This window comes from Rhinolophus hipposideros (assembly GCF_964194185.1).
Source record: "Rhinolophus hipposideros genome assembly, chromosome: 9".
In the NCBI taxonomy this organism is placed as follows: Eukaryota; Metazoa; Chordata; class Mammalia; order Chiroptera; family Rhinolophidae; genus Rhinolophus; species Rhinolophus hipposideros.
The window spans coordinates 25603919-25631826 of record NC_138055.1 but is presented as its reverse complement, the minus strand read 5'-3'; the positions used below and the strand labels follow the sequence as shown (position 1 = coordinate 25631826).

At 34.3% G+C, this 27908-nt stretch overlaps 1 protein-coding gene across 1 annotated transcript; it reads left to right on the top strand.

Moving 5' to 3' along the window:
* The first annotated feature begins 19894 nt into the window (after nt 1-19894).
* LOC308502353 (early activation antigen CD69-like) lies at nt 19895-27655 on the top strand. The gene is made up of 5 exons (XM_081059981.1): nt 19895-20034; nt 23581-23703; nt 24738-24937; nt 25301-25404; nt 26538-27655. The coding sequence occupies exons 1-5, from the start codon at nt 19971-19973 to the stop codon at nt 26644-26646; spliced, it is 600 nt and encodes a 199-aa protein (XP_080916107.1). The 5' UTR covers nt 19895-19970; the 3' UTR covers nt 26647-27655.
* The last annotated feature ends 253 nt before the right edge of the window (nt 27656-27908 follow it).

The following is a 27908-nucleotide window of genomic DNA, read 5'->3' as shown; positions in this document are numbered from 1 at the left end:
ACTTGGTCTTTGTAATTATGGTGATTTTAATCCTTTCCCAGCAATTGGGTTATGAAAGTCCAGTGAGGTATGATAGTTAACATTTGTTTAATACCAACTTTCAGCCGTGAACTATTTTAAATGTGTTAAATATATTAAGTCGTTAAACTTTTACAACTCCTTTATATGACAAATACAGATATTATTTTCATTTTAAAGTTAATAAAATTGAGGGATAATTAAAATAACTTGAATTTAATTATTCTAGCCTTGACAATCTCTGATAAAGAGGAATTGGGTAGGTTATCTGGAACAGACTTTTCCAGAGATATGATGTATCTGGGCTAGAACACTGAAATTACTGAAGATTCTGTTTCATGCATGAAGAACCTGAGAGGAAATAAGTTTAAGAACTAGAATGTGAGTTATCTCCAGGTAAGAAGACAAGTAGAAAGTAAGGAAATAATAAAAAAGCAGAAGTAAGCAACATAGAAAACAAAAATAAAATTAACAAAATAAAGAACTGTTTTTTTTAATTGACAATTCCCTACCTGGACTAATCAATAATGATAATTTAAAAAAACAGGGAGAGAGAGAATACGAATCATCAATATTAAGAATGTAAAAGGAACTGTTGCTACCTATTGTGTAGACATTAAAAGGATACTAAAAGCATATAATGAGCGATCAAATTCAACAACTTCAATGAAATGGCCAAAATCCTTGAAATTATGACTTAACATGACACTAGGCTTAGTTCTCTAATCCTTAAACATGATATATCTTCATATTTGCATCAATATTTCATAGTTTTGTTACAAATAAGTCTTTTGTTAGACTTATTCTTTAATATTTGATTTTAAAATTTTTTCCTTTTTTACATTTAAAATTGTTTCCTTTTTAAATTTTTATTTTATCTCTTGCTGGTATATCTAAATGCAATTATTTTACTATTTTCATCTGCTGTCAAGAAAATTTCCCAAACTATCTTTAAAATTCACATAATTTATAGACTCATTGGGACTTTGTTTGCACACAATAATATCAACTGTAAAAACTAAAAGTTATAAATCTGCTTCTGAGAAGATGAAGTAAAAGTATTTTCCCTATTTGTCACACTAACCACAACAAAAACCCTGGAAATTATATATAAAACAAACATAAAAAGACTGACAGGTGGTGAGAATAAGGCAGGCTGACTAGTGTACTCAAGACTAGAGTATGACACAATGGTGAGTTCCCTGGGTTTTATTTCTGTCTCATTTATCCCAGATGCTCTCTAAGGGAGCTCTCTAAAGGAGCCACCAACACATAAATGTTAACAAGTATGAACAGAAAAATGCCATATGACAAAAACTTGCTTTACTTCACCAAAGGACCAGGAAAGAGTCAGCCTAGCAAAATAGAAAACATTTAGGTAATAACTGTATTACTTCAGCCAAATACCATAGAAAAAGTTGTGTTCCTAACCTCTTCATACCAGCAAACTCCAAGGGGTAAACCTGAACTTCTACACTTGCCAGGCTGTAATAAGACCCTCCAACTGCCACCTGGACTTCTTTCCCTACACAACAGTAATAAAAGAACTCCACAACCCACCCCCCACACCCTTGTTGGTGTTAAAGGAAACTTAATGTGGAGTCAGGACTTTTACCATTGCCCATGGTGGTAGGTTGTACAGTGAGGAACAATAATGAGGTACTCCTGCCCCTTCCAGATAATATAGTATCACCAGAAGTCCAATGAGGAGCTGTAACTCCCATATCCACCCAGTGGTAAGAAGTAGCCCTTCCTTCTTCCCTTGGATGTCAACACAGGCTGAGTAGAGAAACTGGCAGTAGTGAAGCAGTGGCCCACTTCCCATGATTGAGAGGTATCAGAGGAAGCCAGCTAGAACAAAAGGTTGAAACAAGATCCAGAGTCAAAACTATAATGCCCCTAAAACAAGATTTTAATGTAAAAATCACTCATTATCCAAAAAAGTAAAACCAGAAATATCTCACACAAGAAAAGACAATTATATGTATTCATATAATCAGTAAGAGGACAGAGAAGTTAAAATGACTAGTGGTATTAAATATTGGAATTACCTGACAAAGAGTTTTAGATAAGCACCATAAAAGTGCTTCAAAAGTGATAATGGATATATTTGAAACAAATGGATAAATTCTCAACAAATAAATAGAAAGTCTCAACAAATAAGAACACGATGTAAAAAAGAACCAAATGGAATTTTTATAACTGAATATTACAATAACCAAACAAAAATTTTAATGGATAGGCTCAATAGATGAATGCAAGGGATAGAGGGGGAAAAAATCAAAGAACTTGAAGATAGAAAAATAGAAATTAATCAAACAGAACAAGAGAGAATAGAGACCAGGAAAATAAAGAACAAAGCCTCAGATATTTGTGGGTCTATATCAAAAGATCTAACATCCATATCATTGGAGTCCAGAAGAAGAGGAAAAAGGGTGGAGCTCATACAGTAGTCTAAGAATTAAACGTTGAAATCTCAAATTTGACAAAAGATGTAAACTTTCATATTCAAGCTGAGCAAACCCTAAATAGGGCAAATAAAAAGAAATCCATGGCAAGGCACATCATAATCAAATTTTTGAGCACTAAAACCAAAATTTTGAAAGCAAGTGAGTCAGAAACAAAACTTTACCTATAGAGAGAAACAAATTGAATGACAAGACTTTTCATGAGAAACCATGGATGACAGATGGAAGTGCTATTACATTTTTCAAGTGCTGAAATAAAAGACCGAAAATTAAGAATCCTACACTTAGTGAAAATATCCTTCAGGTATTAAAGGGAAATCTAGACATCCTCTGTTAAAAGTACATAAACTAAGAGATTTTGTTACCAACAGAATTTCACTGAAAGAATAGTTAAAGGAAGTTTTAAATAGAAAGGGAACACTTCAAGAAGGAACATTTGAACATAAGGCAGGAAAAAAGAACACAGAAAGAGCCGAAATATGGGTAAATACAATAGACTTTAATTCTCCTCTTGAATTTTTCAAATCATTCTATAGTTGATGTGATACTGAATGTTCGTAGAGGAAATATGTTTTAATTATATTTAAGTAGGGGAGAACAAAGAAATATAAAGAGAAGTAAGGTTTCTACACTTCACTTAAACTGGTAAAATGTCAACACCAGTAGACTGTGTTATTATGTACATATAATGCAATATCTACAGCAATCACTACTAAAGCTATAAAGACATTCATTCATAAACACTATAGAGAAATCAAAAGACAATTTTAAAATATTCAAGTAGTCCATAGGAAGGCAGGAAAAAGAAAACAGTGAAATATATAACATAGAGAACAAACTAATATCAAAAAATAAAGTAGCAAAGTTAAGCTCTAACATATCAGTAATTACACTGAATGTAAATAGCCTAAATACAACATTTGAAAAACAGAGATTGACAGAGTGGATTAAATAACATGATCCAAATATGCTGTAAGAAAGAAATTAATTTTAATTATTATAGCACATAGGTTGTTATATGTGTTATATATGTTATATATGTTTTATATGTTACATATGCTATATAGATTGAAAGTAAAATTATAGAAAGAGATATATTATGAAAACCTTAATAAAAGTAGAGCAGGAGTGGCTATAATAATAAGAGATAAAGTAGACTTACAAATTAAAAAAAAAAAATGACCAGAGACAGACAGGAAAAGTTACATAATGATAAAAAGTTTATTCATCAAGGAGACATGGCAATCTTAAAATATAAATGCAACAAAAACAAAGTTGTAAAATATGTGAAGCAAAAACTTATAGAAATGAAAAGAGACAAAAACATACTCACAATTGGAGCATTTTCTCCATCCGTTGAGATTTTGTTTCTGAGCATGGTTGTCAGTTTGGCTCAAATAAACTCTTAAAAACAAAACAAAACAAACAAACAAACAAAAACATATCCACAATTATAGTAAATGATGTTAACAATCCTCTCTCTACAATGGGTAGAATACTAGACATAATAATATAGAAAAATGACACCATCAACCAATAAAATCTAGTAGACATTTATATAACACTCAACAGAATATACATTCTGTTATACAACCGGATAAACATATGTCAAAGTATTATAGACCATATCCTGAGCAATAAAACAAACTTCAGTAAATTGAAAAGTATGGAAAGAATTCATAGACTTTGACCACAATGGAATCAAACTAGAAATTGATACCAGAAAGAGAATATGAAGATCTCCAAACACTTGAAAATGAAATAACACATTTCTAAATCACCCATAGATCAAATAGAGTGTATGAAAACCTTAAAAGTATATTGAACTGAATGAAAATGAAAATACAGTATGTCAATATCTGTGGGATACAACTACGGCAGAGGTGAGAGAGAAGTTTCTAGCACTAAATGCGTTTATTATAAAAGGAGAGTCTCAAATCAATGATCCAAGTGATCAAGAAATTAGAAAAAGGAAAGTAAAATAAGCCCACAGCAAGCAGAAAAAAGGACATAATAAACATAAGAGCAGAAATCAATGAAATTGAAAACAGAAAAACAAGAGACATTCAACAAAAGGAAAGGTTAAAAACTTTTGCTCTCTAAAAGACTGTGAAGAGTATCAAAAGGCAAGCTGCAGACTGGATATTAAATATCTGCAAACACATATTGAACAAAAAGTCCAATTAAGTTTGAACAAAAGACGCAAATACTCCATTGCAGAGGACATACAAGTGGCAGCCAAGCATGTGAAAAGATGTTCAACATCATTAGCCATTATGAAAATACAAGTTAAAACCACAATGAGATGTCACTGTACACCTATCAGTATGAATAAAATAAAATTTTAAAAAATAATGACAACACCAATATTGGGAAGGATGTGGAAAAACTGGATCACCCATACATTGCTAATGGGACGGGAAAATGGTATGGTCACTATAAAAGAATTGTCAATTTCTTTAAAAAACAAACATGCAGCTACCAAACAAACTCTTAATAGAATCCCTGGACATTTATTCCAGAAAAATAAAAACATATTTATACAAGGATGTATATACACATGTTCATATCAACTACTTTTATTCACAACAGCCCCAAACTGGAAAAAAACCAAATATCCTTCAAGGAGTAAATGGTTAAGTAATCTGTGGACCATCCATATCATGGAATATTTTTCAACAATAAAGAACAAACTATTGATACTCGCAACTACATAGCTCAATCTCTAGAGAATTATGTTGATGAAAAAAAAAAAGCCAATTCCCAAAGCTTTCATATTGTATGAGACCATTTATATAACTTTCTTGAAATGAAGAAAATCATATAAATGAAGAACAGGTTAATGGTTGCCAGTGCTTAAGGACAGGGGCCAGGGCAGATAGTGTGAGGGATAGGCAAGAGGGAAATGGACTTCCTTCTAGAAAGACAACCGAAAGGATTCATGTGTTAATTGGTTTGTTCTCTACCTTAACTATATCAGTGTCAATATCCTGGTTGTGATATTGTACTATAAGTCTATAACATTTTGCCATTGGGAGAAATTGGTTAAAGCTTAAAGGGATCCTTTACAATTGCAATTAAATCTACAATTATCTCAAAATTTAAAAATAATAATAATTTAAAATGTTTGACTCTTCTGTTAGATCTTTATCTGTTTATTTTTTACATTTATTTATTTCTTCTTAACGCATTACTACATCATGTTTCATTTCTGATTTCATAAGAAAGTATTCTCAATTATTCATCGTTAAGTATGATATATTTTATAGATACCTTTCTTATTATAGATAATTTACAGATCAAGGAAGTTCATATAATTCTTGTGTGTTACGGACTTTCATTATGAATATATGGTTAAATTTATCAAATACTGTATTTTTTATCTTTCAAGTTAATTTTTTTCTTTGCGTTTGTTAATACGGCAAATTGTATTGATTGGTTTTTAAATGAAAAATCAACGTTATATTCCTGCAGTAAACCCAATATTGTTGTGGTATTTTATTTTTGTTACTGAGATCAGTTTATTTTTTTTTTTACTGAATTCAGTTTTGTAAACTTTTTTTTTTTAAGTTACTTATAGACTGAGTGTATTTTTTATTGGAATAAAAGTCCAGAATGAGTAATAGAATAAATACTCTTGGCTTTTGAAAAATTAACACATAGCCAAATAATAGAAAACCCATATTTATGGATATTTTTTTTCAGGGCCCTATACTTTTTCTTTTTTTATTTTATTTTAATTTATTAGTTTCAGGTGTACAAGACAAGGTAATACTTAGACGTTCATCATTTATATCCCTCACACTGTGAACCCCCTACCCCCATCCACTATCCCTCCGACCTCACACTGAGCCATCACATTATATATATAAAATTATAGTTGGCATTCATTATTGTTTAGCTTCTGGTGTACAGTACCATGGTCAGGCATCCACAGTATCCTGAGGTGGTCTCCCAAATAGGACACATGTCCATTGGATACCCAACAAAATCTTTACAACATTATTGAATACGTTCCCAAGATATGGAAATAACCGAAATGCCCATCGGTAGATGACTGGATTAAGAAGCTGTGGTACATTTATACAATGGAGTATTGCGCAGCCATAAAGAAGAAAGAAATCTTATCATTTGCAGCAACATGGATGGATCTAGAGAACATTATGTTAAGTGAAATAAGTCAGAAAGAGAAAGACAAGTACCATATGATCTCATTTATATGCGGAATCTAAAGAAACGAATAAGTGAATGAACTAATCAGAAACAGTTTTGGGAACAAAAAGGAAAAAACCGAGAGTTGTAAACTTATTTTTAAAAATTGTTCATCTATGTTCACGAGTAGATTGGCTGGTCAGGTTTTTTATTTATTTATTTATTTATTTATTTATTTATTTATTTATTTATTTATTTATTTATTAGTTTCAGATGTACAAGACAAGGTAATACTTAGACGTTCATCATTTATATCCCTCACACTGTGAACCCCCCTCCCCCCATCCACTATCCCTCCGACCTCACACTGAACCATCACATTATATATATAAAATTATAGTTGGCATTCATTAATGTTTAGCTTCTGGTGTACAATGCCATGATCAGGTATCCACAGTATCCCTGAGGTGGTCTCCCAAATAGGACGCATGTCCATCGGATAGGCTGGTCAGGTTTTGATTGCAATGTTTCCTGACCTGATTTTTAATGCAATCTGGAAGAATTTGTAATTTCTTATTTCTTCCTTAAATGTTTGGTCAATTGGAACATAAAACTATCTGGGCATGGAGTTTTTGTTAATTTTGTTTTCCTTCCCAAGAGGATGCATTTAATTGTGGATTCAATTTATTTAATAGTTGTAGAGCTATTCAAGATTTTTTAAATTTGTTTCAGTTTTGGAAGAGGTATTTGTCTGGGATGTGTTCCTTTTACTTAACATATGTTCAGTTTACTTAAATTGTCAAGTATGTTAGCCTACAATTGTTTGTAATACATTATTATGATTTTTTTCATATCTGCCTAGACCTTCCTACTTTCTTTTATGGGTTTCATTTTCCTTTCCTAACATCTTGCCTCAGTAAAGGCCAATCCAATCCATTAGAAATGTTTTAATATATTTAAACTTCAGATTGATTGGGCAGAAGAATGGTAACAATCTCTGAATGTCTTCTAACTGGAAGCTTTTCTCTCAGTACCCAAGTAGGTGCAAATAGGTCCACAGGAGGTGGGGAAAGCAGTTCTGTTCAAGTTCATTGCAAGTCTAGCAAGATTCGGATACAAAGAGATATATTTCAAATCACTTAGCAACACAGGCCCTGGCCCCCCTCAATTTTCCATTACATTTGCCGTTTCCATGCCATTGTCTTTGGAAATATTTCCCAAAAATGTTTTCTGCAAGTAAGGAGCCTGCACCTACAAGTACTTTATGTAAAGGTGTAGTAAAACATTGTATCTCAACTTTATTATAGTTCTTTTATGTCTTTTGCTTTCAAAAATTGTCAAATTTTTCAGATTCCAAGTTTCTGAATAAGTGAATACTGTATTTTACCTATACCATCTCAAGTCAGGAAGAAGAAATACACCAGCTCATACTTTCCAAACCAACTCATTTCTGTGTTTTAGGAGATCTTCCAATCAAGGGGAAAATTAGAAAGTTCGAAGAATCAATTCAGAGAGGAAAGAAAATTGGAAAGTATTTAGAATTGGGAATTCCCCATTTACTTGTGGCTACCTCAATTATGTTGGCCCTTAGTGTAATTAACTGAAAGCACACACACATCTGTGCTTTAAAAATAAATTTTACCAATTTTCATAATTCATATTAATTTATTAGAAGATAAACACATTATAAATTGAAGCTTTGATTCTCAAGATTAAAAACCATTCAGAAACCTAATTCACCTGTTGAAAGAGAAAGGAAATTAAAAAAAAAAAAAGGAATAAAGGTGAACAGGTTGTGTCCGGAAACTGTCTTAGGTCGGAAGTTTGCGGTTTCTGTGACAGGTGCCACGAAAAGCATCCTGCTGAGCTGCTGCCTGATAAGGACTGTATATCCTGTCTTCTCTGCGTCACTTTGCTTCTAGCTCACATTACTTAATTTCCTTTCTGGGGCCTTCCCCCGGATTCTTCATATAAGGTCAAACAAGCATGAAGGAGAAGGACATTGATCAGTTCTGGTGTCCTGAGTGGCTTCTTCCAACTTTGTCCACTAATTTCTCTAAGCCTCAGTTTTCTTAACTGAACTATCACATGTTAATCCTAATTTCTGCCCTGTGGATATCTCTTAATTTTTTATGTATAATTTATGAAGTAAGACATAAAATATCTCTGAAAAAGTTGAAAGGGATACATTATTGCCACATGTGTTTTATAAGAAGATTGAAAAGAGTTTATATGCACTGGTTTTGTTTCTTCAGTTCAATACATGTGTTTCTTTGCTTTAGAGAACTGAATCTATCAGGGCTGACCACACAAGAAGTTTGTTTCCATATTTAGATGAATAAGGGACAATTGAAAAACCCTCTGACCCCAAATTCTCTCCGACACTGCATTCTGACCCTCTACACTTTGTTTTGTCCTATTTGCTGTATAATTTAACATGTAGAGATAGCTTTCTTTCATATAACAAACACTGATTAGTAATGTGAGCATACAAATTATTGTGACAGGAAGACAGTCTTGCAAGTGAAATGACATGCTTCTAATAATTATATTAGGACAACTGGTGTCATCCAGGGCAGTGTTGGGCAACCCCTGTTATTGTTCACATCTTTACAGGAATTAAAGTTGACTGCTTCCCCAAATCTAAGGGAGTTTTCTTACACTTTGAAAAATGTCTGTGGGAGAGAAGAGAGAATTAAGGAACAATTTATTCATTTTGAAATAAAGTTTAGGCTATTGTAGAAGACTTGAATCACATGAGGGCCAGTGGATACCTAGTAGGCCTACTGATAACATACATTCCTAAGAATTTGACTGGTTTTTATATTTACAGTGTCTGCCTACTCCCAACTACACAAGTGCTGATTTCAACAAAATACTTTGGCTGCTCCCATAAAGACAGATAGAGAAAAATGATTTCAGAGCAAAGGTAACAGATTTTGATCAATTTAACAATGTTCAAAGATATTTATTTTCTTACAGTAAGATCTCTAGATATGTTTCTGTGCCCAATGTGTGCCAAGAAAATACACATTTTAAGAAAGAAAAAAAATGTATTAAAATTGCAACACTCAATATATACTAAAAACAAAAACAAAAGATGAATACAAGTCATGTGTATACATTTTTTGGCATGTCCTGTATAAATATATATATATATATATATATATATATATATATATATATATAATATTTATCCACTTGATTGGGGCTGAAGAAGCAAGAAAGCTTGAGCACATAAGCAAGTATCTTAGTTTCATGAAAGCTGTCAGAGGTGGTTGTAGGAGACTGAAACTTCTTCTGTCTGTCTATATCCTAGACAGACTACAGCCATGCTGCACCATATCAGAAATTATGCTGAGGATTCTCAGTTTTATCTTTTAGTGCCCTACATCAAATGAGGAACTTTCCCTTTTCATGACTTGTATCAAACTGCTATTTCTTAGTGACGTCATCAAAATGGCGGCGTGACGTAAGCCTCTGTAAAGCTCCCCTGGAATTTACAACTAATCAAACAACAATAACTCCACAAAGGATTCCCTGCATAGCAGACAGGGAAGACAAAGAGGCCCACTACTGAATTCACCTAAAGGTGGGAGAATCACGCGAGCGGGGAGAAGGGAAGGGAGAAGTGCGGAGATGGAGCCGCACGGGCGCAGGACGCAGACCTAGCTCAGTGCTCCGAGCTCGCTGCTCCCGGAACTACTGCAGCTGCGGGAAAGGGAAGAACTCGGACTGCTAGGGCTCCGCTTACGGCCCACAGGGCTGAGGGGGCAGCACATAACACGGCTGACCCCAATGCTCACAGCAGACCTCTGAGAAAAGACTAAGGGAAGAAGGCTGAAAATGGTGGTTTAAGCCCTCACTGCCAAGCGGAAAATGGAAGCCTTAGGCACTGAGACTAGCCGCCCCCTCCCTACCCTCCGAGAGCTCGCCCTGCCCTCACCTGCCCAGTTCTAGAAGCAGAACAGTAGCAGTGTCAGATCAAAAGAACAGAATATTGGCTGCTCTGAGAAGTGTGGACTGCAGACACAGATTAGCAGCCCAACTAGTTCTGGCAAAGGGGAGGGAGCTGTGGAAGCGGGACTGGCTGTGGTGGTGGTCTCTGCCATTGCTCTGGGCCAACTCTCACAACTCACCCCGCCCCTGACCCCACCTATCTGGGCGGATCCCTGCAGGAGTAAACAGAAATGCTGAAACATATGGGCTCTGAATCTGGTGCAGAAAGAGCTTTGGAACTTCAAAAGCTCTCCACATACCCACAGGGACGTGGCGCTCTATGACCCTGGTGAACTGTTAACAGAGGAGAAGCCCATCTCCCAGGGAATCCCCCCATTGTGTGAGAAGCTGGAATAGTGCAGAGAAAACATAGCACTACTGTGTGAGAGAGGCAAAAAGAGGCTGCAGTCAGAGCGAATATAAAACATTCTACCAACAAGTATTGGAAAACAAAACAAAGACCTCTTCCTATGAACCTGTTGCAGAAGCACTCCTGTGGATGTCTAGGAAGAGAAATAATAAATCAGTAATTGCCATGAATAACCAAGGCAACAAGACAGCTCAGAAAGAAAGTGAAGTCTCCAGAAAAGGAACTTAAAGATATAAAAATATGTGACTTAAATGACAAAGAATTCAAGATTGCAGTTCTGAAAAAACTCAACGTGATGCAAGAAAACACAGAAAGGCAATTTAATGAACTCAGAAACACAATCAAAGAACAACATGAGCATTTTACGAAAGAGATTGAAATTTTAAAAAAGAACCAAAATTTCTGGAGATTAAGAACTCAATAGAAGAAATTAAGAATGAAATAACCAGCTTAGGTAGTAGAGTTAACCAGATGGAGGAAAGAATCAGTGACATTGAAGATAGAAACCTGAAATTACACAGATGGAAGAAGAAAGAGACTTGAGACTTAAAAGAAACGAAAGAACTCTACAAGAACTTTCTGACTCTATCAGAAAGAGCAATGTAAGAATAATGAGCATACCAGAAGGAGAAGAAAGAGAGAAGGGAACAGAGAATATATTCAAACAAATTGTTGATGAGAACTTCCAAACTTGTGGACAGAACTGGATCCTCGAATCCAAGAAGGAAATAGAACACCTAATTACCTCAATCCCAACAGGCCTTCTCCAAGGCACATTATATTGAAACTGCCTAAAATCAACAACAAAGAAAGAATTGTCAAGGCAGCCAGGGAAAAGAAGACGGTAACCTACAAAGGAAAGCCCATTACATTATCATCAGATTTTTCAGCAGAAACTCTACAAGCCAGGAGAGAGTGGAACCAAATATTCGAACTATTGAAAGAGAGAAATTATGAGCCAAGAATAATATATCCAGCAAAGATATCCTTTAGATATGAAGGAGGAATAAAGACCATTCCTGACATACAGAAGCAGAAGGAATTTTCTAATACACAACCTGCACTACAAGAAATACTAAAGGAGGCTATTCGACCACCATCAACAGGGACAATTTGTGGCAACATAAAAAAGGGGAAGAGTAAGTCCTGAACCAAAATATGGGAATGGAGTAAGTGCTGAAGAAAATGAAAAACTCTAAATATCAAACTTTCTTTTACATAAACTTAAGGGTAACCACTCAAGAAAAATCCAGAACTAAAATATATACTGCAATAAAAGAAGAAATGGAGGGAAAAGTCATAGAATACCACCACACAGAAATAATAGACAACAACAAAAAGGCAAAGAAACAATGGATACATAGCCTTACCAGAAAACTAAAGATAGAATGACAGGAAATCCTCACATATCAATAATCACTCTAAATGTAAATGGACTGAACTCACCAATAAAAAGGCACAGAGAGTAACAGATTGCATCAAAAAACTAAACCCAACCAAATGTTGTCTCCAAGAGACACATCTCAGCTACAAGGAAAAGCCTATACTCAAAGTGAAAGGGTGGAAATTGACACTCCAAGCAAGTGGTACCCAGAGAAAATCAGGTGTAGCCATAATGATATCAGATGAAACAGACTTTAGGGTGAAAAAGATAACAAGAGACAAAGAATGACATTTCATAATTGTAAAGGGGACTATACAACAAGAAAACATAATAGTACTCAATATTTCTGCCCCCAATCAGGGAACACCGATATATACCAAGCAACTACTAACAGAACTAAAGGGAGAAATTGACCAAAACACAATTATACTAGGGGACTTAAATACATCATTGGCAGCTATGGATAGATCATCCAAACAGAAAATAAATAACTAAATAGCAGCCCTAAATGACACATTAGATGAAATGGACATAATTGACATATATAGAGCACTTCATCCTAAAACATCAGACTATACATTCTTTTCTAGTGTACATGGAACATTCTCAAGGGTAAATCATATATTGGGACATAAAATCAGCCTCAGCAATTTTAAGAAGATTGAAATCATACCAAGCATATTCTCTGATCACAAGGCTTTGAAATTGGATATCAACTGCAAAAAGAAAGCAGGGAAAAACACAAATACATGGAGATTAAACAACATACTTTTAAAGAACGACTGGGTCAAAGAAGAAATTAGAGGAGAGATCAAAAGATATATAGAAACGAATGACAATGAAAATACATCCTACCAAAATTTTTGGGATGCAGCGAAAGCAGTTTTAAGAGGGAAATTTATATCATTACAGGCCTATCTCAAGAAACAAGAAAAATCCCAAATAAATAACCTCATGTTACACCTTAAAAAACTAGAAAAAGAAGAACAAGCGAAACCCAAGGTCAGCAGAAGAAAGGAAATAAAAATCAGAGCAGAACTAAATGAAATAGAGAACAAAAAGACAATAGAAAAAAATTAATGTGACAAAGAGCTGGTTCTTTGAAAAGATTAACAAAATTGACAAACCCTTGGCTAGACTAACTAAGATAAGAAGAGAGAAGACACTAATTTACAGATTAGAAATGGAAAACGGGAAGTTATCACGGACACCACAGAAATACAAAGGATCATCCAAGAATACTATGAAGGACTATATGCCACCAAATTCAATAACCTAGAAGAAGTGGACAAGTTCTTAGAAACATATAGCCTTCCAAGGCTGAACCATGAAGAACTGGAAAATCTATACAGACCGATCACCAGTAACAAAATTGAATCAGTCATCCAAAACCTTCCTAAAAGCAAAAGTCCTGGACCAGATGGCTTCACTAGTGAATTCTCCCAAACCTTCAAACAGGCTGTAATACCAATCCTGCTCAAACTCTTCCAAAAAATTGAAGAAGAGACAGTACTCCCTAACTCATTTTATGAGGCCAACATTACCCTGATACCAAAACCTAGTAAGGACAACACACAAAAAAGAAAACTATAGACAAATATCTCTGATGAATACAGATGCAAAAATCCTAAACAAAATTCTAGCAAATCGAATACAACAGTGCATTGAAAAGATTACTCGCCACAACCAAGTTGGATTCATTCCGGAGGCACAGGGATCCGCAAATCCATCAATATGATACATTACATAAACAAAATAAAGGACAAAAATCATATGATTATATCAAATGATGCAGAAAAAGCAATTGACAAGATACAACATCCATTTATTATTAAAACACCTAATAAAATAGGTATAGAAGGAAAATACCTTAACATAATAAAGGCCATATATGACAAGCCCTCAGCTAATCTCATAATTAATGGTGAAAAACTGAAGCCCTTTGATCTATGTTCAGGAACACGACAGGGCTGTCTCCTATCACCTCTGCTTTTCAACATAGTGTTGAAAGTCCTCACCAGAGCAATCAGGCAAGAGATAGAAATAAAAGGCATGCAAATTGGGAATGAAGAAGTTAAATTATCACTCTTTGCAGATGACAAGATTCTATATATAGAAAACCCTAAAAACTCCACCAAAAAGCTATTTGACACAATCAACGAATACAGTAAAGTTGCTGGCTACAAAATCAACGTACAAAAGTCCATTGCATTCCTATATACTAACAATGAAATCTCAGAAAAAGAAATACAAAGAATAATTCTTTTTGCAATTGCAGCAAAAAGAATAAAATACCTAGGAATAAACTTAACCAAGGATGTGAAGGACCTATATGCTGAAAACAATAAGACATTTTTGAAAGAAATTGAAGACACAAAGAAATGGAAAGACATTTGGGCTCATGGACTGGAAGAATCAACATAGTTGAAAATGGCCATATTACCCAAAACAATATACAGATTTAATGCAATCCCCATCAAAATCCCAATGGCATTTTTTGAAGAAATAGAACAAAAAATCATCAGATTTGTTTGGAACCACAAAAGACCCAGAATAGCCAAAGCAATCGTAAGAAAAAAGAACAATACTGGAGGTATCACACTGCCTGACTTTAGCTTGTACTACAGGGCTACAATAATCAAAACAGCATGGTATTGGCAGAAAAACAGACACATAGACCAATGGAATAGAATTGAGAACCCAGAAATAAAACCACATAAATGTGGACAGATAATTTTTGACAAAGAAGCTAAAAACATACAATGGAGGAAAGACAGCCTCTTCAATAAATGGTGCTGGGAGAATTGGATAGCCACATGCAAAGAATGAAACTGGACTGCTATCTGTCACCATGTACCAAAATTAATTCAAAATGGATCAAAGACTTAAGCATAAGACCTGACACAATAAACTGCATAGAAGAAAACATAGGTACTAAACTTATGGACCTTGGGTTCAAAGAGCACTGTATGAATTTGACTCTAAGGGCAATGGAAGTATAAACTAAAATAAAAAAAATGGGACTATATGAAACTTAAAACTTCTGCACAGCAAAAGAAACCATCGACAAAATAAAGAGACACCCAACTGAATGGGAGAAGATTTTTGCAAACAGTGCCTCTGATAAGGGGCTAATATCCAAAATGTACAAGGAACTCATGAAACTCAACAACAAAAAAAACAAACAACACAATTGAAAAATGGGCAGAGGACCTGAAGAGACATTTCTCCAAAGAAGACATACAAATGGCAAACAGACATATGAAAAAATGCTCAAAGATCACTAATCACTGATCACTAATCATCAGAGAAATGCAACTAAAAACCACCATGAGATATCACCTCACCCCAGTCAGAATGGCTACCATCAACAAGACAAACAGTAACAAGTTTTGGAGAAGCTGTGGAGAAAAAGGAAACCCTTATACACTGTTGGTGGGAATGCAGACTGGTGCAGCTATTATGGAAGGCAGTGTTGAGGTTCCTCAAAAATTACAAATAGAATTACCATATGACCCAGCAATCCCTTTCCTGGATATCTACCCAAAAAATCTGAAAACATTTATCCATAAAGACACGTGTGCTCCAATGTTCATTGCAGCTTTGTTTACGGTGGCCAAGACACGGAAACAACCAAAATGTCTTTCCATAGATGAATGGATAAAGAAGTAGTGGTATATATACACAATGGAATACTATTCGGTGGTAAGAAAGGATGATATAGAAACATTTGTGACACCATGGATGGATCTTGAGAGTATAATGCTAAGTGAAATAAGTCAGACAGAAAAACCAGAGAACCATATGATTTCACTGATATGTGGTATATAAACTAAAAACAACGAAAGAACAAGACAAACAAATGAGAAACAAAAACTCATAGACAGAGACAATAGTTTAGTGGTTACCAGAGGGTAAAGGGGGAGGCGGGGGTGGAAGATGAGGGTAAGGGGGATCAAATATATGGTAATGGAAGGAGAACTGATTCTGGGTGGTGAACACACAATGGTATTTATAGATGATGTAATACAGAATTGTACACCTGAAATCTATGTAATTTTACTAACAAATGTCACCCCAATAAATTTAAAAAAAACTGCTATGTCTTTACATATCATTAAATATCTAATATATACCAGTCACTGTGATACAAAATTAATTTTCTAATTTACAATATTTTCTTCACCAAAAACAGTATAAGTTGAACACTAATAGTTTCATTTACAGATAAAACCAATGTTCCCTGGAGCTGTGTAAGTTTCCCAAAGCTCACAGTTAACAAACGCTTGAGTCGATATTCACATACATTGTGTCACGTATCCACCCAACAACTACTCATTGAACTCCTATGTTCTAGACCCTATTGCAGGTACTAGAGATTCATTTTGAATAACATGGCCATATTCCTGCATTAAAGACCTTACTTTCTAGGTAGGAAAATAAATAATAATGATGATTATTATTATAACCATATATATATATAACCATATATATATGGTTTTAACACACATACGTATCAATACAGATATATAAAATATATGAACTACAAGATTTCTAATGATGATATGTCTATAAACTAAAAGAATAGAGTGAGGTAATAAATTGTGACTAATAGGAAGTTTTATACAGGTGGAAAGTTCTGGTGAGGTAGAACATGTGAAGTGAATATAAACAAGAACAGTTAGCTATGAAAAATCAGTGCTCGCTTCAGCAGCACATATACTAAAATTGGAAAAATCTGAGAGCAGGGAGAACAAAAGCAAGAAAACACCTTATAAAGTAAAAATAAGTTTAGCTTTTTCAAAGAATAGAATGAAGGTCAACATAGCTGGCCTATAGGGAGTAGAGGGAAATTTGTGGGGGATGATTATCTCTCTGCAAAAACTGTACTATTTTCATTATGTTAACCTGCCTAATTTTTCTGGAATATTCAAACTTCAAAGCTAGTTTGTGTCCAGCTAAGAAAATTAGTTTTCACACTTACATGGGAATCATCAGGGGGAAAAAGTACATGGTATAACATGTACTTGGTAAACATGATTTCTATGTTAGCCCAATCAGCTGCTGAAAAGTCCTGCTTTGCATGTGGAACAACACATGGTAAGTATAAGGATTCTCTCTCTCTGTCTCTCTCTCTCTCTCTGTCTCTGTCTCTGTCTCTGTCTCTGTCTGTCTCTCTCTCTCTCTCTCTCTCTCTCTCTCTGTCTCTGCCTGTCTCTGTCTCTCTGTCTCTCTCTCTCTGTCTCTCTCTCTCTCTCTGTCTCTCTCTCTCTCTCTCTCTCTCTCTCTCTCTCTCTCTCTCTCTCTCTCTCTCTGTCTCTCTCTCTCGCCTCCCCACCACTCCACCCCACCCCTAGACTTGGAAGATTTCAAAAAATGTTACAGATTTATAGCAGAGATTATCTGATGCATTTTTCACAATACAGTGTGCAAAATTAGTGTCAGAGTGTGGATATGAACCCAGATCTCCCAACTGTAGAAGGATAAATAAACACTTAAAAGATCTAAGCTGCTTTAACCCAAAGAAATTAGCAAAAGCATCAGCTATTCTGTTAACTACTAAACTGAACTCCTTCAGCACTCATCAGCAGTACTCAAGTTGCACTTGCTATCCAGTGATAGTGTAAAGTCATATATATCTGAACCCTACAATCCCACAAGCTTTTCCAAGTAGCACTCTGTATTTTGTAACTTTTAGGTTTTTATATATATTCTTTCATTAATTCATATTTATTTATTTATTCATTCATTCATCAAGTTTGTACTGAGTATATACTAAGTTCCAGTTATTACGTCAGGTGTTAGGGACAGATAGAACAAGTCAGAAAAAGGCCTTGCCCCCAAGCAGCTTATAGTTCTGTAAGGAAAATAGATGACAAGCAATAATATAATATCAGATATTGACAAGTGAGGTAAAGAAGGATACTAGTATGTGGAGACATAGAGTGTGAGGCTCTATTTTACATATAAAAGGCAAGGGAAGACCTCTCTGGGCAGTGAGTTGAAGTAAAGGGAGAGCAAGACATGCAAGCAGATGAAGGAAGAACCTTTTAGAGAAAAGGCAAAGACCCTATAGTGGGAGAATACTTGACATTTTTGTCAGACAGCAAAGAAGTTCCTGTTAGAGAGAGAAGTGGCCAATAGGGAAAATGGAAGGAGAGGTAGCCAGGAGCCAGATCATGGACCTCCTCAATTATAAGAAGGTTTGATAAGAAGCATTTGAGGATGGAAGGAGGGAAGAGTTGAACATCTCACCAAAATGATGTCATTTAATTATAACAAAACTTTTAGCTGCTATTTGGAAAACATACTGGGAAATTGACTGAAAAATAGAATGGAAGCAAAGAAAGCCTTTGGGACCAACATATATCTATTCATGTCTTAGGTAAACAAATAAATATGATGGCCTAACTAACCTATAACAGATGATAATTTACAATCCAGCTAAGCATAATATTTTCACAAAGACTTTATTCTGAAAACAGAATGTCTTTACTCTAAAGAAATCATCTTAATGATAAAATTTTCATACCAAGATTATTAACCAGAGTGGCATTTTAATCCCTTCCTTAAATCATCGTACGTGGGTATTCTACATTCACTTTGTGTTGAGCTTAATAACTGATCTGGATGATATTGACATGGCAATATATGTTTATAGTAATTATATACCAAATGTCTTAAACTTCAGAGGTATAGAATAAAAAAAAAAATCCAGAAAATAGGTAAAAAACATTAAAATAAGATACAGCTGAGGGGAAATAAGAGTGATCTAAATGACAGTAAAGTATGACAAAAAATTAACAGGAGGTAAATGAAAGAGATAACTCAAGATAAACAATTTTAGAACATAGAAAGGAAGTTCCAGACCACAGGGTTTCTATTTCCTGCACTAAAGCAGCTACTTACCAACTGATACCTTAAAAAAAAACTAGTCCCCAGGGAAGAAGTGAATGACAAACTTCTGAAAGCCAATTTATAGCTTCCTAAGAAAACTCTTCCACACTGAAGAGAGATCCATGAGGATAGAGATCTTGAAATTTGTATTCAATGATAAATTTTCTAGCCCCAAACAGTGTCAGGGTCATAGTGGATGTTCAATAAATATTAGTAAAATAAATGAATGAATGGGATTCCAGGGAAATATTACTCTCCAAATTATTTCCATCTCAAAGATAAGAATCCCTAACTGTTAATTCTTTACTTAGATTGCAGTCTCCATAACTATTTTTTGTTTTCTACAAATTTAAGGAAGGATGTCACAGATGCTGGGAAAATCCCATCTGTCTGTGCATACTACACCTACCATTGTGAGAAAGCATATTTCAGACAGCAGGGAAAACCCGTAGCTCACCACAACAACACGTTGTAAATTGTCTGGGCCACTAGAGCATAAATTAAAGCGAACTACAGTAGTTGAGTGATTGGAAGGCAAGAGGAAAGGGGTGGGGACAACATAACTGACTATAAATGCTGAGATACTTCAGAGGCTCAGACACTGAGCAAGAGCTCCAGCAAAGACTTTCACTGTAGATTGGCTTTACCTGAGATTAACCAGAGATTCTTGACTAGAATAAAGATGAATTCAGAAGATTGTTCCCTAACAGAGAACAGCTCCTTGCATCTGGAGAGAGGACAACAAAGTAAGTCAGATCTTATTTTTATGCACTTGTAATAACTACCTATCTAACTATACAGATGATATATAACAATATTTAGGGAAGAAAATGAGGCTTTGTCTTTTCAAGAACTTAGTTACATCCTATTTCAGTCAGGATAAAGGAGAAAATGAGAAGAATTATATGTTTCTTCATATATGAGAAGATATGATTCCAGAGACTAGAGGGAAACAGAAAGGAGAATTTTAGAAGATATTCAAAGATCTGTTTCTCTGTTTCAATTTATTCCATCTCAATTTTTCAGATTTAACTAGAAAATTGCCTGCACTTAAACAGAACACTCTCCATCATTTTTCCATATCCAACTGTACATCCTCCAGGAAGCATTGCCTCTCTTTACAAAAATTGTTTTCCACATAAACAATTACATTCTTGATTGCCTTCACCTTGTATCTTTGTGTGCTTCCTGTATGCCTTATCTTGCATTCTCATGACAGCATCTTCCAGTCGCTAGAAATGAAGGTTTCCATTCATTTCTTTGAGAAAGCAGCCATATGAGCATCTGAACATGCACAGCGTCCAACAATAATTTATCAGGAGAATGTCATGAAGCAATTCTTGAAAATGACATTTTCTTCCTCTGTATTCTTACAGAACTCTTTAGTTCCATTTCATCCTTCTCTCTCACCTTTCCAATCACTGACTTCAAATTCTACATAAATGAGACATTATTCTTTCTTTTATTTTTCATCAAAATATGATCATTTTAGCAATACTATACTTTTTCCTCTCTTCTATTTGTCTATTGTACCCATAGACCTATTCTATTTCTTATTACCAGAATTTTTCCATTGTTTTCCTTTAACTTGTTTCCGTGAGACTTCCTTGATTTTTTTCATTTATCCCTCTTCCTCTCTACTTATTGAGGTACCCTTAAACCTAGCATGTAGGAAGTAGAGTTTATTTGTAAGAAAGCTATCCAGTACTAAAGGGATGTGTTATGAACAGCAGAGCTGAAACAATCTAGAGGAAGGCATTGTTTTTGGAGTATGTGTCTACTAAACTGTTTTGCATCAGAAAAGCTTCAATTACCTCCAATAAACCCATCTATAACTTAAGAACACAAAATCACTTGTGGATAACAAGTGCAAGCCACACAAATTTTTTGGTAATTAGGTAACCATAACTTTATGGCCCAGATGAGCTGCTAAAAAGAACAATTATAATAATAAAACTACTCAATAAACAGAGGGCATAGTTGAAAGAAGAAGAACCTAATTCAGGAATTCTTAACTTTTCCTGAGATCATCCCAATTTTGTATTGAATGCTTAGTTTATGCTGCCCTTGCTTCATTTGTATGGACACTCATTAGGCATCACCCTTAGGTAACTCAATATGTAACGGTGGGTTTATTTTCAATTTCTCCATTAATGGACAAGGCCAATAATCAGAGCGGAAGTATACTGTTGGGGGAGTGTTTTGTCACCTAGGTGATAAATCAAACTGAGTAACAATAGCCCTCACTAATGGATATAAAATATAATTTGAGAATCATCCCCACAGTTTACCCATTGGATAATGGGCAATGTCAGCCAACAGATTGACGTAGGCTTTGGAGTACATGAGGTATTTGCATGAGTTAGTACTGGCTCAGGAATGAGAGCTGCATTGAGTCTAAGCAGCATGAGGAGAAGTGAAACTAGACAAAGAGCTCTGAACTTGCTACCCTATCTACCAAGGTCTGTTTCTGGTGACAATTGTATACCAGTGAAAAAGGGAAGATTAGTTTTGAGAAGCTGAAAGAAATAGAACTACGTGGGAGTGAAGTAAAGGCATCTCTTGGGAAATCTAAATGCAGATCTACACTAGTAAAGACAATTCCCAGAAGAAGCAATAGCTGATGCTGAGATCCAGTACATGGTAAATTACTATGAAAGAAAGCAACACCTCTTTGCTCAGTTTAACTTTAGAGAAGTGTTTTAAGGCAAAAAATACATGCATTTCAAGATACGTGCTTTTAATTATGAAAGTCATCCATACTGAAAGACAAGGTATTTTTGCATTGTGAGACTTTTTTATGGTAAATCTTAATACTCAAGTAGCAATTTTGCATTTCATTTTTAGAGAACACAATTGAGAGCTCTATATTTTTTGTGAGGCAAATTGTAAAAATCCTGATAGCTCATCCTAACAAAAACTGAAATTCAAACTCTGAGTCGCAAAATCCCCTTCTCTCCTTTCTCAATTATTTATTTATATTCTAAAACAGATATTCTTCCAGTTTGTGTGTGTGTGTGACTAAGATTCGTGATTCACATGATATTCATATTCTAAATCCTTCTATAAAAATATTTCTTATTGGTGAAATCAAAGTTTTACTTTGTTTCAACATTATGCAGAGGATAAATGAAACTTCCACCCAATATTTGGTTTATAATACTGTTATGTTTCTTCCATTCTTTTAACTTCTCTTCAAAAATTCAAATATTTTACCATTTACATATCATTTATAATTGAGGTAGAATTTCCATACAAGGGATGCATAGATCCCAAATGTAGTTTAATGAGTTACAACTACAACTTTAATCAATATTTGAAATTTTCATCACTCTAGAAAGTTCCCTTGTTCCTTTCCACTCAAACTACCTTTCCTACACACATAAAACAATCACTTTTCTGATTTCTGTCACCATAGTTTAGTACAGCTATTCTTGAATGTCAAATAAATTGAAATATACAGTGTATAACTGTAGTTGGATATTTTACAATCAACTTTTTTTTTGGTTACTGAGTAGAATTTCCTTGTGTGGATATAGCATAATGTGTTTATCCATTTCTCCTGCTGATGGGCATTTGGGTTATTTCTAGGAATTGGCTCTTAAAAATAAAGCTGCTATGAACCTTCCAATGCCAAGCATTTTAAAGATGTATTTGCATTTCTTTTGAGAAAATACGTAGCAGTAGAATTGCTGAATTATAGGGTAGGTGTATCTTTAATTATTTAAGAAACAGTTTTCTAAAGTATTTTTTTCATTCTACTCTTCCATCAGTAATATATGAAAATTTCAATTGCTTCACATCTGGTACTATCAATCGTGTGTTTTTTTCAGCCCTGCTAGTTTTAGATATTTATGTACTAATTCAATATTTTTTGATTACACTGTCCACATTTATTTCCATTTTTATCATCTCAAACACAGAGAAGTTAAGGAATTATGCTTAGGATGTTTTTACATGTCTTTTAGGGTAATCAGGTATTTAATAAACGTTCTTATTATGATAAAACAATAAAATTATGATATACGTAGAATGATCACAGCTACTAAGTGCACTTATTAGGAAGATATTTTATGTTCTCATTATTATGCCTGGATTGTTTTATTTCTAGCCAATAAGAAACTATCCAATGTCACTCAAAAATTGGGGAAAGTTAACATATAAATTTTATGTAAGAAGATAGGGAGACTCATAACTAGTTTTTTAAAATTTAAGTGCCTCAAGAGAATATCAAATGTCCCTATCTGACTTCTGTAGTATGCCTGAATTCACCACCAGCTTTCTTTCTTCAGATCATGCCATCAGCTCTCACTTTGCAACACATCGTGAAGGGTCCCTTCAAGTTCCTGTTCCATGTGCTGTACTGAATGTGGTCATTATCACCGTTTTAATCATGGCTCTCATTGCTTTATCAGGTAGGTCTGCACTTCATGAATTCATTGAGTCTCTTTTTGTAAGCATTCATGCCCAGCTGAAATCACTGGGAATCACTCGGTCCAATTAATCAAAAATTCTGATTAATTTAGGATCATCCCATACATCATACATGGCTGATTATTTAGTAAAAAAAAATGTTAAATATAATTCCAAGTTCCTTGGATACTTAATATAATACTTTTAAGTTTTTGAGGGCTTCTTTATAACTTTTTAAATTGTCTATGACTTATACATTACTGCGGGAGAAAGTGACATTTGAGCAAACGTTTTAATCTGGAATGAAAGGGGCTGATTTAAATTTTACATAAATTGATATTTATGTTTGAAAGAAAATGTGGGCTTCACATTCATTGTCGATAGACAAAATAATATCTAATCCATAGATTAATCAGGACTTGGTCAGTCTCTTGTCTTTTATCTCAAAGGCCACAGAATGGTGGTTATGGATAATTAAGAATATATCTATAAGCTCTTAGAGAGTTAATTGTCATATGGTATTCAAAACATACAGCTATACCAAAAATCATTTGTGTCTTTTACAAACATGAAATTTTACAATTTTATGAAACATCTGGAGCTATGGATCTTTCAGTATTCTGAATTACTTCCCTGCAAAGAATTCTGTTCTTCATCTCCCATATAGTGTTTTGTCTACTGTATCTTCAAATTTCTCCACTTCTGCATTCAGATTCTAAACCTTACTTAGAATTTATAATGCACTTTACCCTTTCTAGTCAAAATGTATTTTTAAGATTTTTTTATTTTCCTACCACTTTCTGATATTATGGCCAAAGAGCCACCCTCTTTTTTCTTATACCTTGTACAATGACAGTTCGGCACAATGGCAGATCAGATAAGATGAGAACTTGCCTTCTTTTCTCAGAATTTGCCTTCTTGCCTTTCATCCTTTACTTTGTTACTAAGTACAGCACAGCATCTCCTGTACTAGGTTTGAATGCTGTGGGTATTTAGTTTCTTTTGTTACTAAAAGAAATGATTTTTCTGTTTACAGTGGGCCAATACAACTGTCCAGCCCAATATATGTCCTCAGTACCATCAAGCGGCCATGTTTCTTCATGCCCAGATGACTGGATTGGATACAAGAGAAAATGTTACTGTATTTCCAATCTAACAAGGAGCTGGAGCATGGCCAAAAAATCTTGCCTCAATCATGATGCTACTCTTGCTTTCTTTGATTCAGAAAAGGACATGGTAAGGTATTATTCAAAAATAATTTCATAAAATATTACTATTTTATTTTTTTAGCTACTTTAAGATTTCCTTCTGTTTCCTTCTAAATGAAGACATTGTATATGTCTTCCATGTAGGAAAATTTAGTTGCAGGAAGCAGCATGATCAGTCAAAATGAAGTCTCAATTTAGTCTTGTAAATTTGATTTGAATATTTACTTTCAAAGGCCAGATATCCAAATGAGTTGATCCTATACAGAATGAATAAATGATGAACTTAGCCACATTCTTCAGATGCAGCTTTTGAGAAACTGCTTTTGAAGATTTATCACATATGTCCCCAAAGGGGTTGTTTAACACACATGTCCTTTCTGCTTTCTTCAAGATCTTTTTAAAACGATATGTGGGTAGAGCTGAACACTGGATTGGGCTGAAAAAAGAAGCTGAACAGACATGGAAGTGGTCAAATGGCAAAGAATTTAATAACTGGTAAATTTCAAGATGTCTTTTATGCTCCCCAGGCTGGCAACTCAGGGAAACCACTTTCTTTTTTTTCTGTCAAAGCACTGCTCAATATTGTGCTCTTTATAAGCTGAGCTTTAATTACCTTTTCTGTATGCTTAGACTCCTTGGAATTCTTTTAAGAAAGGATTTCATATTGTCGTTTTGTTCTTTTTATCTATTTGGAATTCATACAATAAATGCTTCTAGTAATTTGATCTCAGCCAAATTTCATGTGAATAATAGACTCAGAAATATTCTAGAAAAAATTATGATGATGTAAACAAAATCCAATATTTCAAATCTTACATTTATGTTTTACTGATGAGCTAATTTTTGGAAAATGATTTCCTCTTACACTTTCCCAGTTCTCATCTCAAGGATAAAGAGCAATTATTTTCTTTTCTCTTCCTTTAAGAACCATATTTTCATACCTATTAAGAGGCTTCTATGAATCCGAGAGAAATCTTGCCCCAGAATTAAAAATGTTGACTTTATTTTCATTACCAAAATGTGATTAAACTACATTTTTTAAAGTTTAAAGGACACTTTATAAGTTTAGTGTAAATCTTCATCATCAGAAAACTCAGAGTTAAATAAATTTCTACCTATCAAAATAGTTTTATTTTAATTACTTATACTGAGAATAAATTCAGATCTCTAGAAAAGGAACTCTTAATATGTGTCTTATGGTATCCTCTCCACAGATGAGCCTCAGGGGCCATAACCCCCCTAAAATTGTTGAATGTGTATACTTTCTGAGAATTGTTTCTTGAAGGGTTTGTGAACTCAAAAATGACCAAGAGTCATTCCTCTGGAGGCATGCCAACCAAATAAATGGAGCTTTTTACTCTTAGCTTAGCTTTGCACCTTCCTTCCACATACTGTTCCTCTCAATCTTTGTCTACTGTCTCTCCAGATTAATCTATGATCATTTGACTGGCAGACCTGCCTCATACATTCCTACTCAGTGCGCGTGCGCACGCGCACACACACACACACACACACACACACACACACACACACAAAATGTGCAGAGGCCGCTGCCACCACAGTTTATTCTCACATAACTGAACGGAAATGAACTGAAAATAATTCTCAGTTTCTTTATTATTTGACAGGTTCAATCTTACAGGATCTGAGAACTGTGCATTTCTGAATAGCACAGAGGTTAGCAGTACAAAATGTGAAAAGAATCTACACTGGATATGTAGCAAACCCTTCAAATAATGAGGAATGAATCATATTTGATTATAGACTATTATCATATGGAACGCAAGGAAATTTATTTTGATGGATGCTGCTCTATGGTCAGATGTTTTCCACAAAGACTTTGTGAACAACCTTTGTATTATTTTAGAAACTTTCTTCCAAATAAGACTGTGGAAAAAAGGGAGAGAAATTCCAGGAATCTCGGCAATGAGGAATACCCCTGTCATGAGCTAAAAACATCACACATTGACTGATAATTATGTTCAAGACTGAGAAGAATGACTTTGAACTTCTTGAATGCACTTTATACTTTTCCAAATGTAGAAATAATACAATAGCTAGGTAAAGAGTTATTTATTGTTGAATGACTACCAACAATGAGTGCCTTTCATGCATTTGCACTATTTGAAGGTGTTAGATGGTAGTATTAAAAACTGAATGTAAACAAAGAGAATTTTTACTGGGAACACAGATATTTGGTCCAAATGCATTTTTTTTGACTCAAAGAACATTTATAAGTGGGCAAATGCTTATGAAACTAAGCTTTGTAATATTTCTCTTTTTTGGAGAAGTTTGCCGGGTTATGTTGTCATTTTTTCCCCCAAAAGAATGGGATGACCGTGTATTTATGTTGTCGTGTTTTCACTTCTTCAATGTAGACTTGTCTTTTTCAGTGGTACATAATTAATTGCCTTTAAAACCTTATATACAGTGTTTTTAAAACATAAAGACAAAACCAAAAAATGAGGAATATTTGTAAAACAAATAAGTGTTGGAAATTGTGCAACATATGATGTGGCAATTCCCCATTAGGACAAATTCTGTATTGTTCAAACCAAGAATAATACCAGTGTTATCTGATTATAAATCTGTGCCTCTCTTAATCAATTCTATCATGTGCAGTACTTCGTGTGAAGTATTTTTTAGTGCAATAAAGTGTTTTGTTCGTTTGTCTTTTATATTCAGTGCAATTATAAGCTTCTTTTATGTATGTTAAAATAAAAGTAAAATCAACAAAATGATATCTAAGAATTGTTCATTCCTTTAAAAATACACTAAAAATTATATGTCATACTAGAAATTAAAAAAGAGAATATTATCACATTTTTTAAAAACTTATCTATCATAAACCCTTAGCTTTATAATATGGTTTCTACTTTTCAAATTGTTTTCATGTTTGTTTCCAAAAGGGCCATATTCATTTTTCTGTAGAATAGCAGATGCTCAGTAAATATTCTAATCAAGAGGAATTTATGTCATTTAAAATGTTTTTGTCTCTA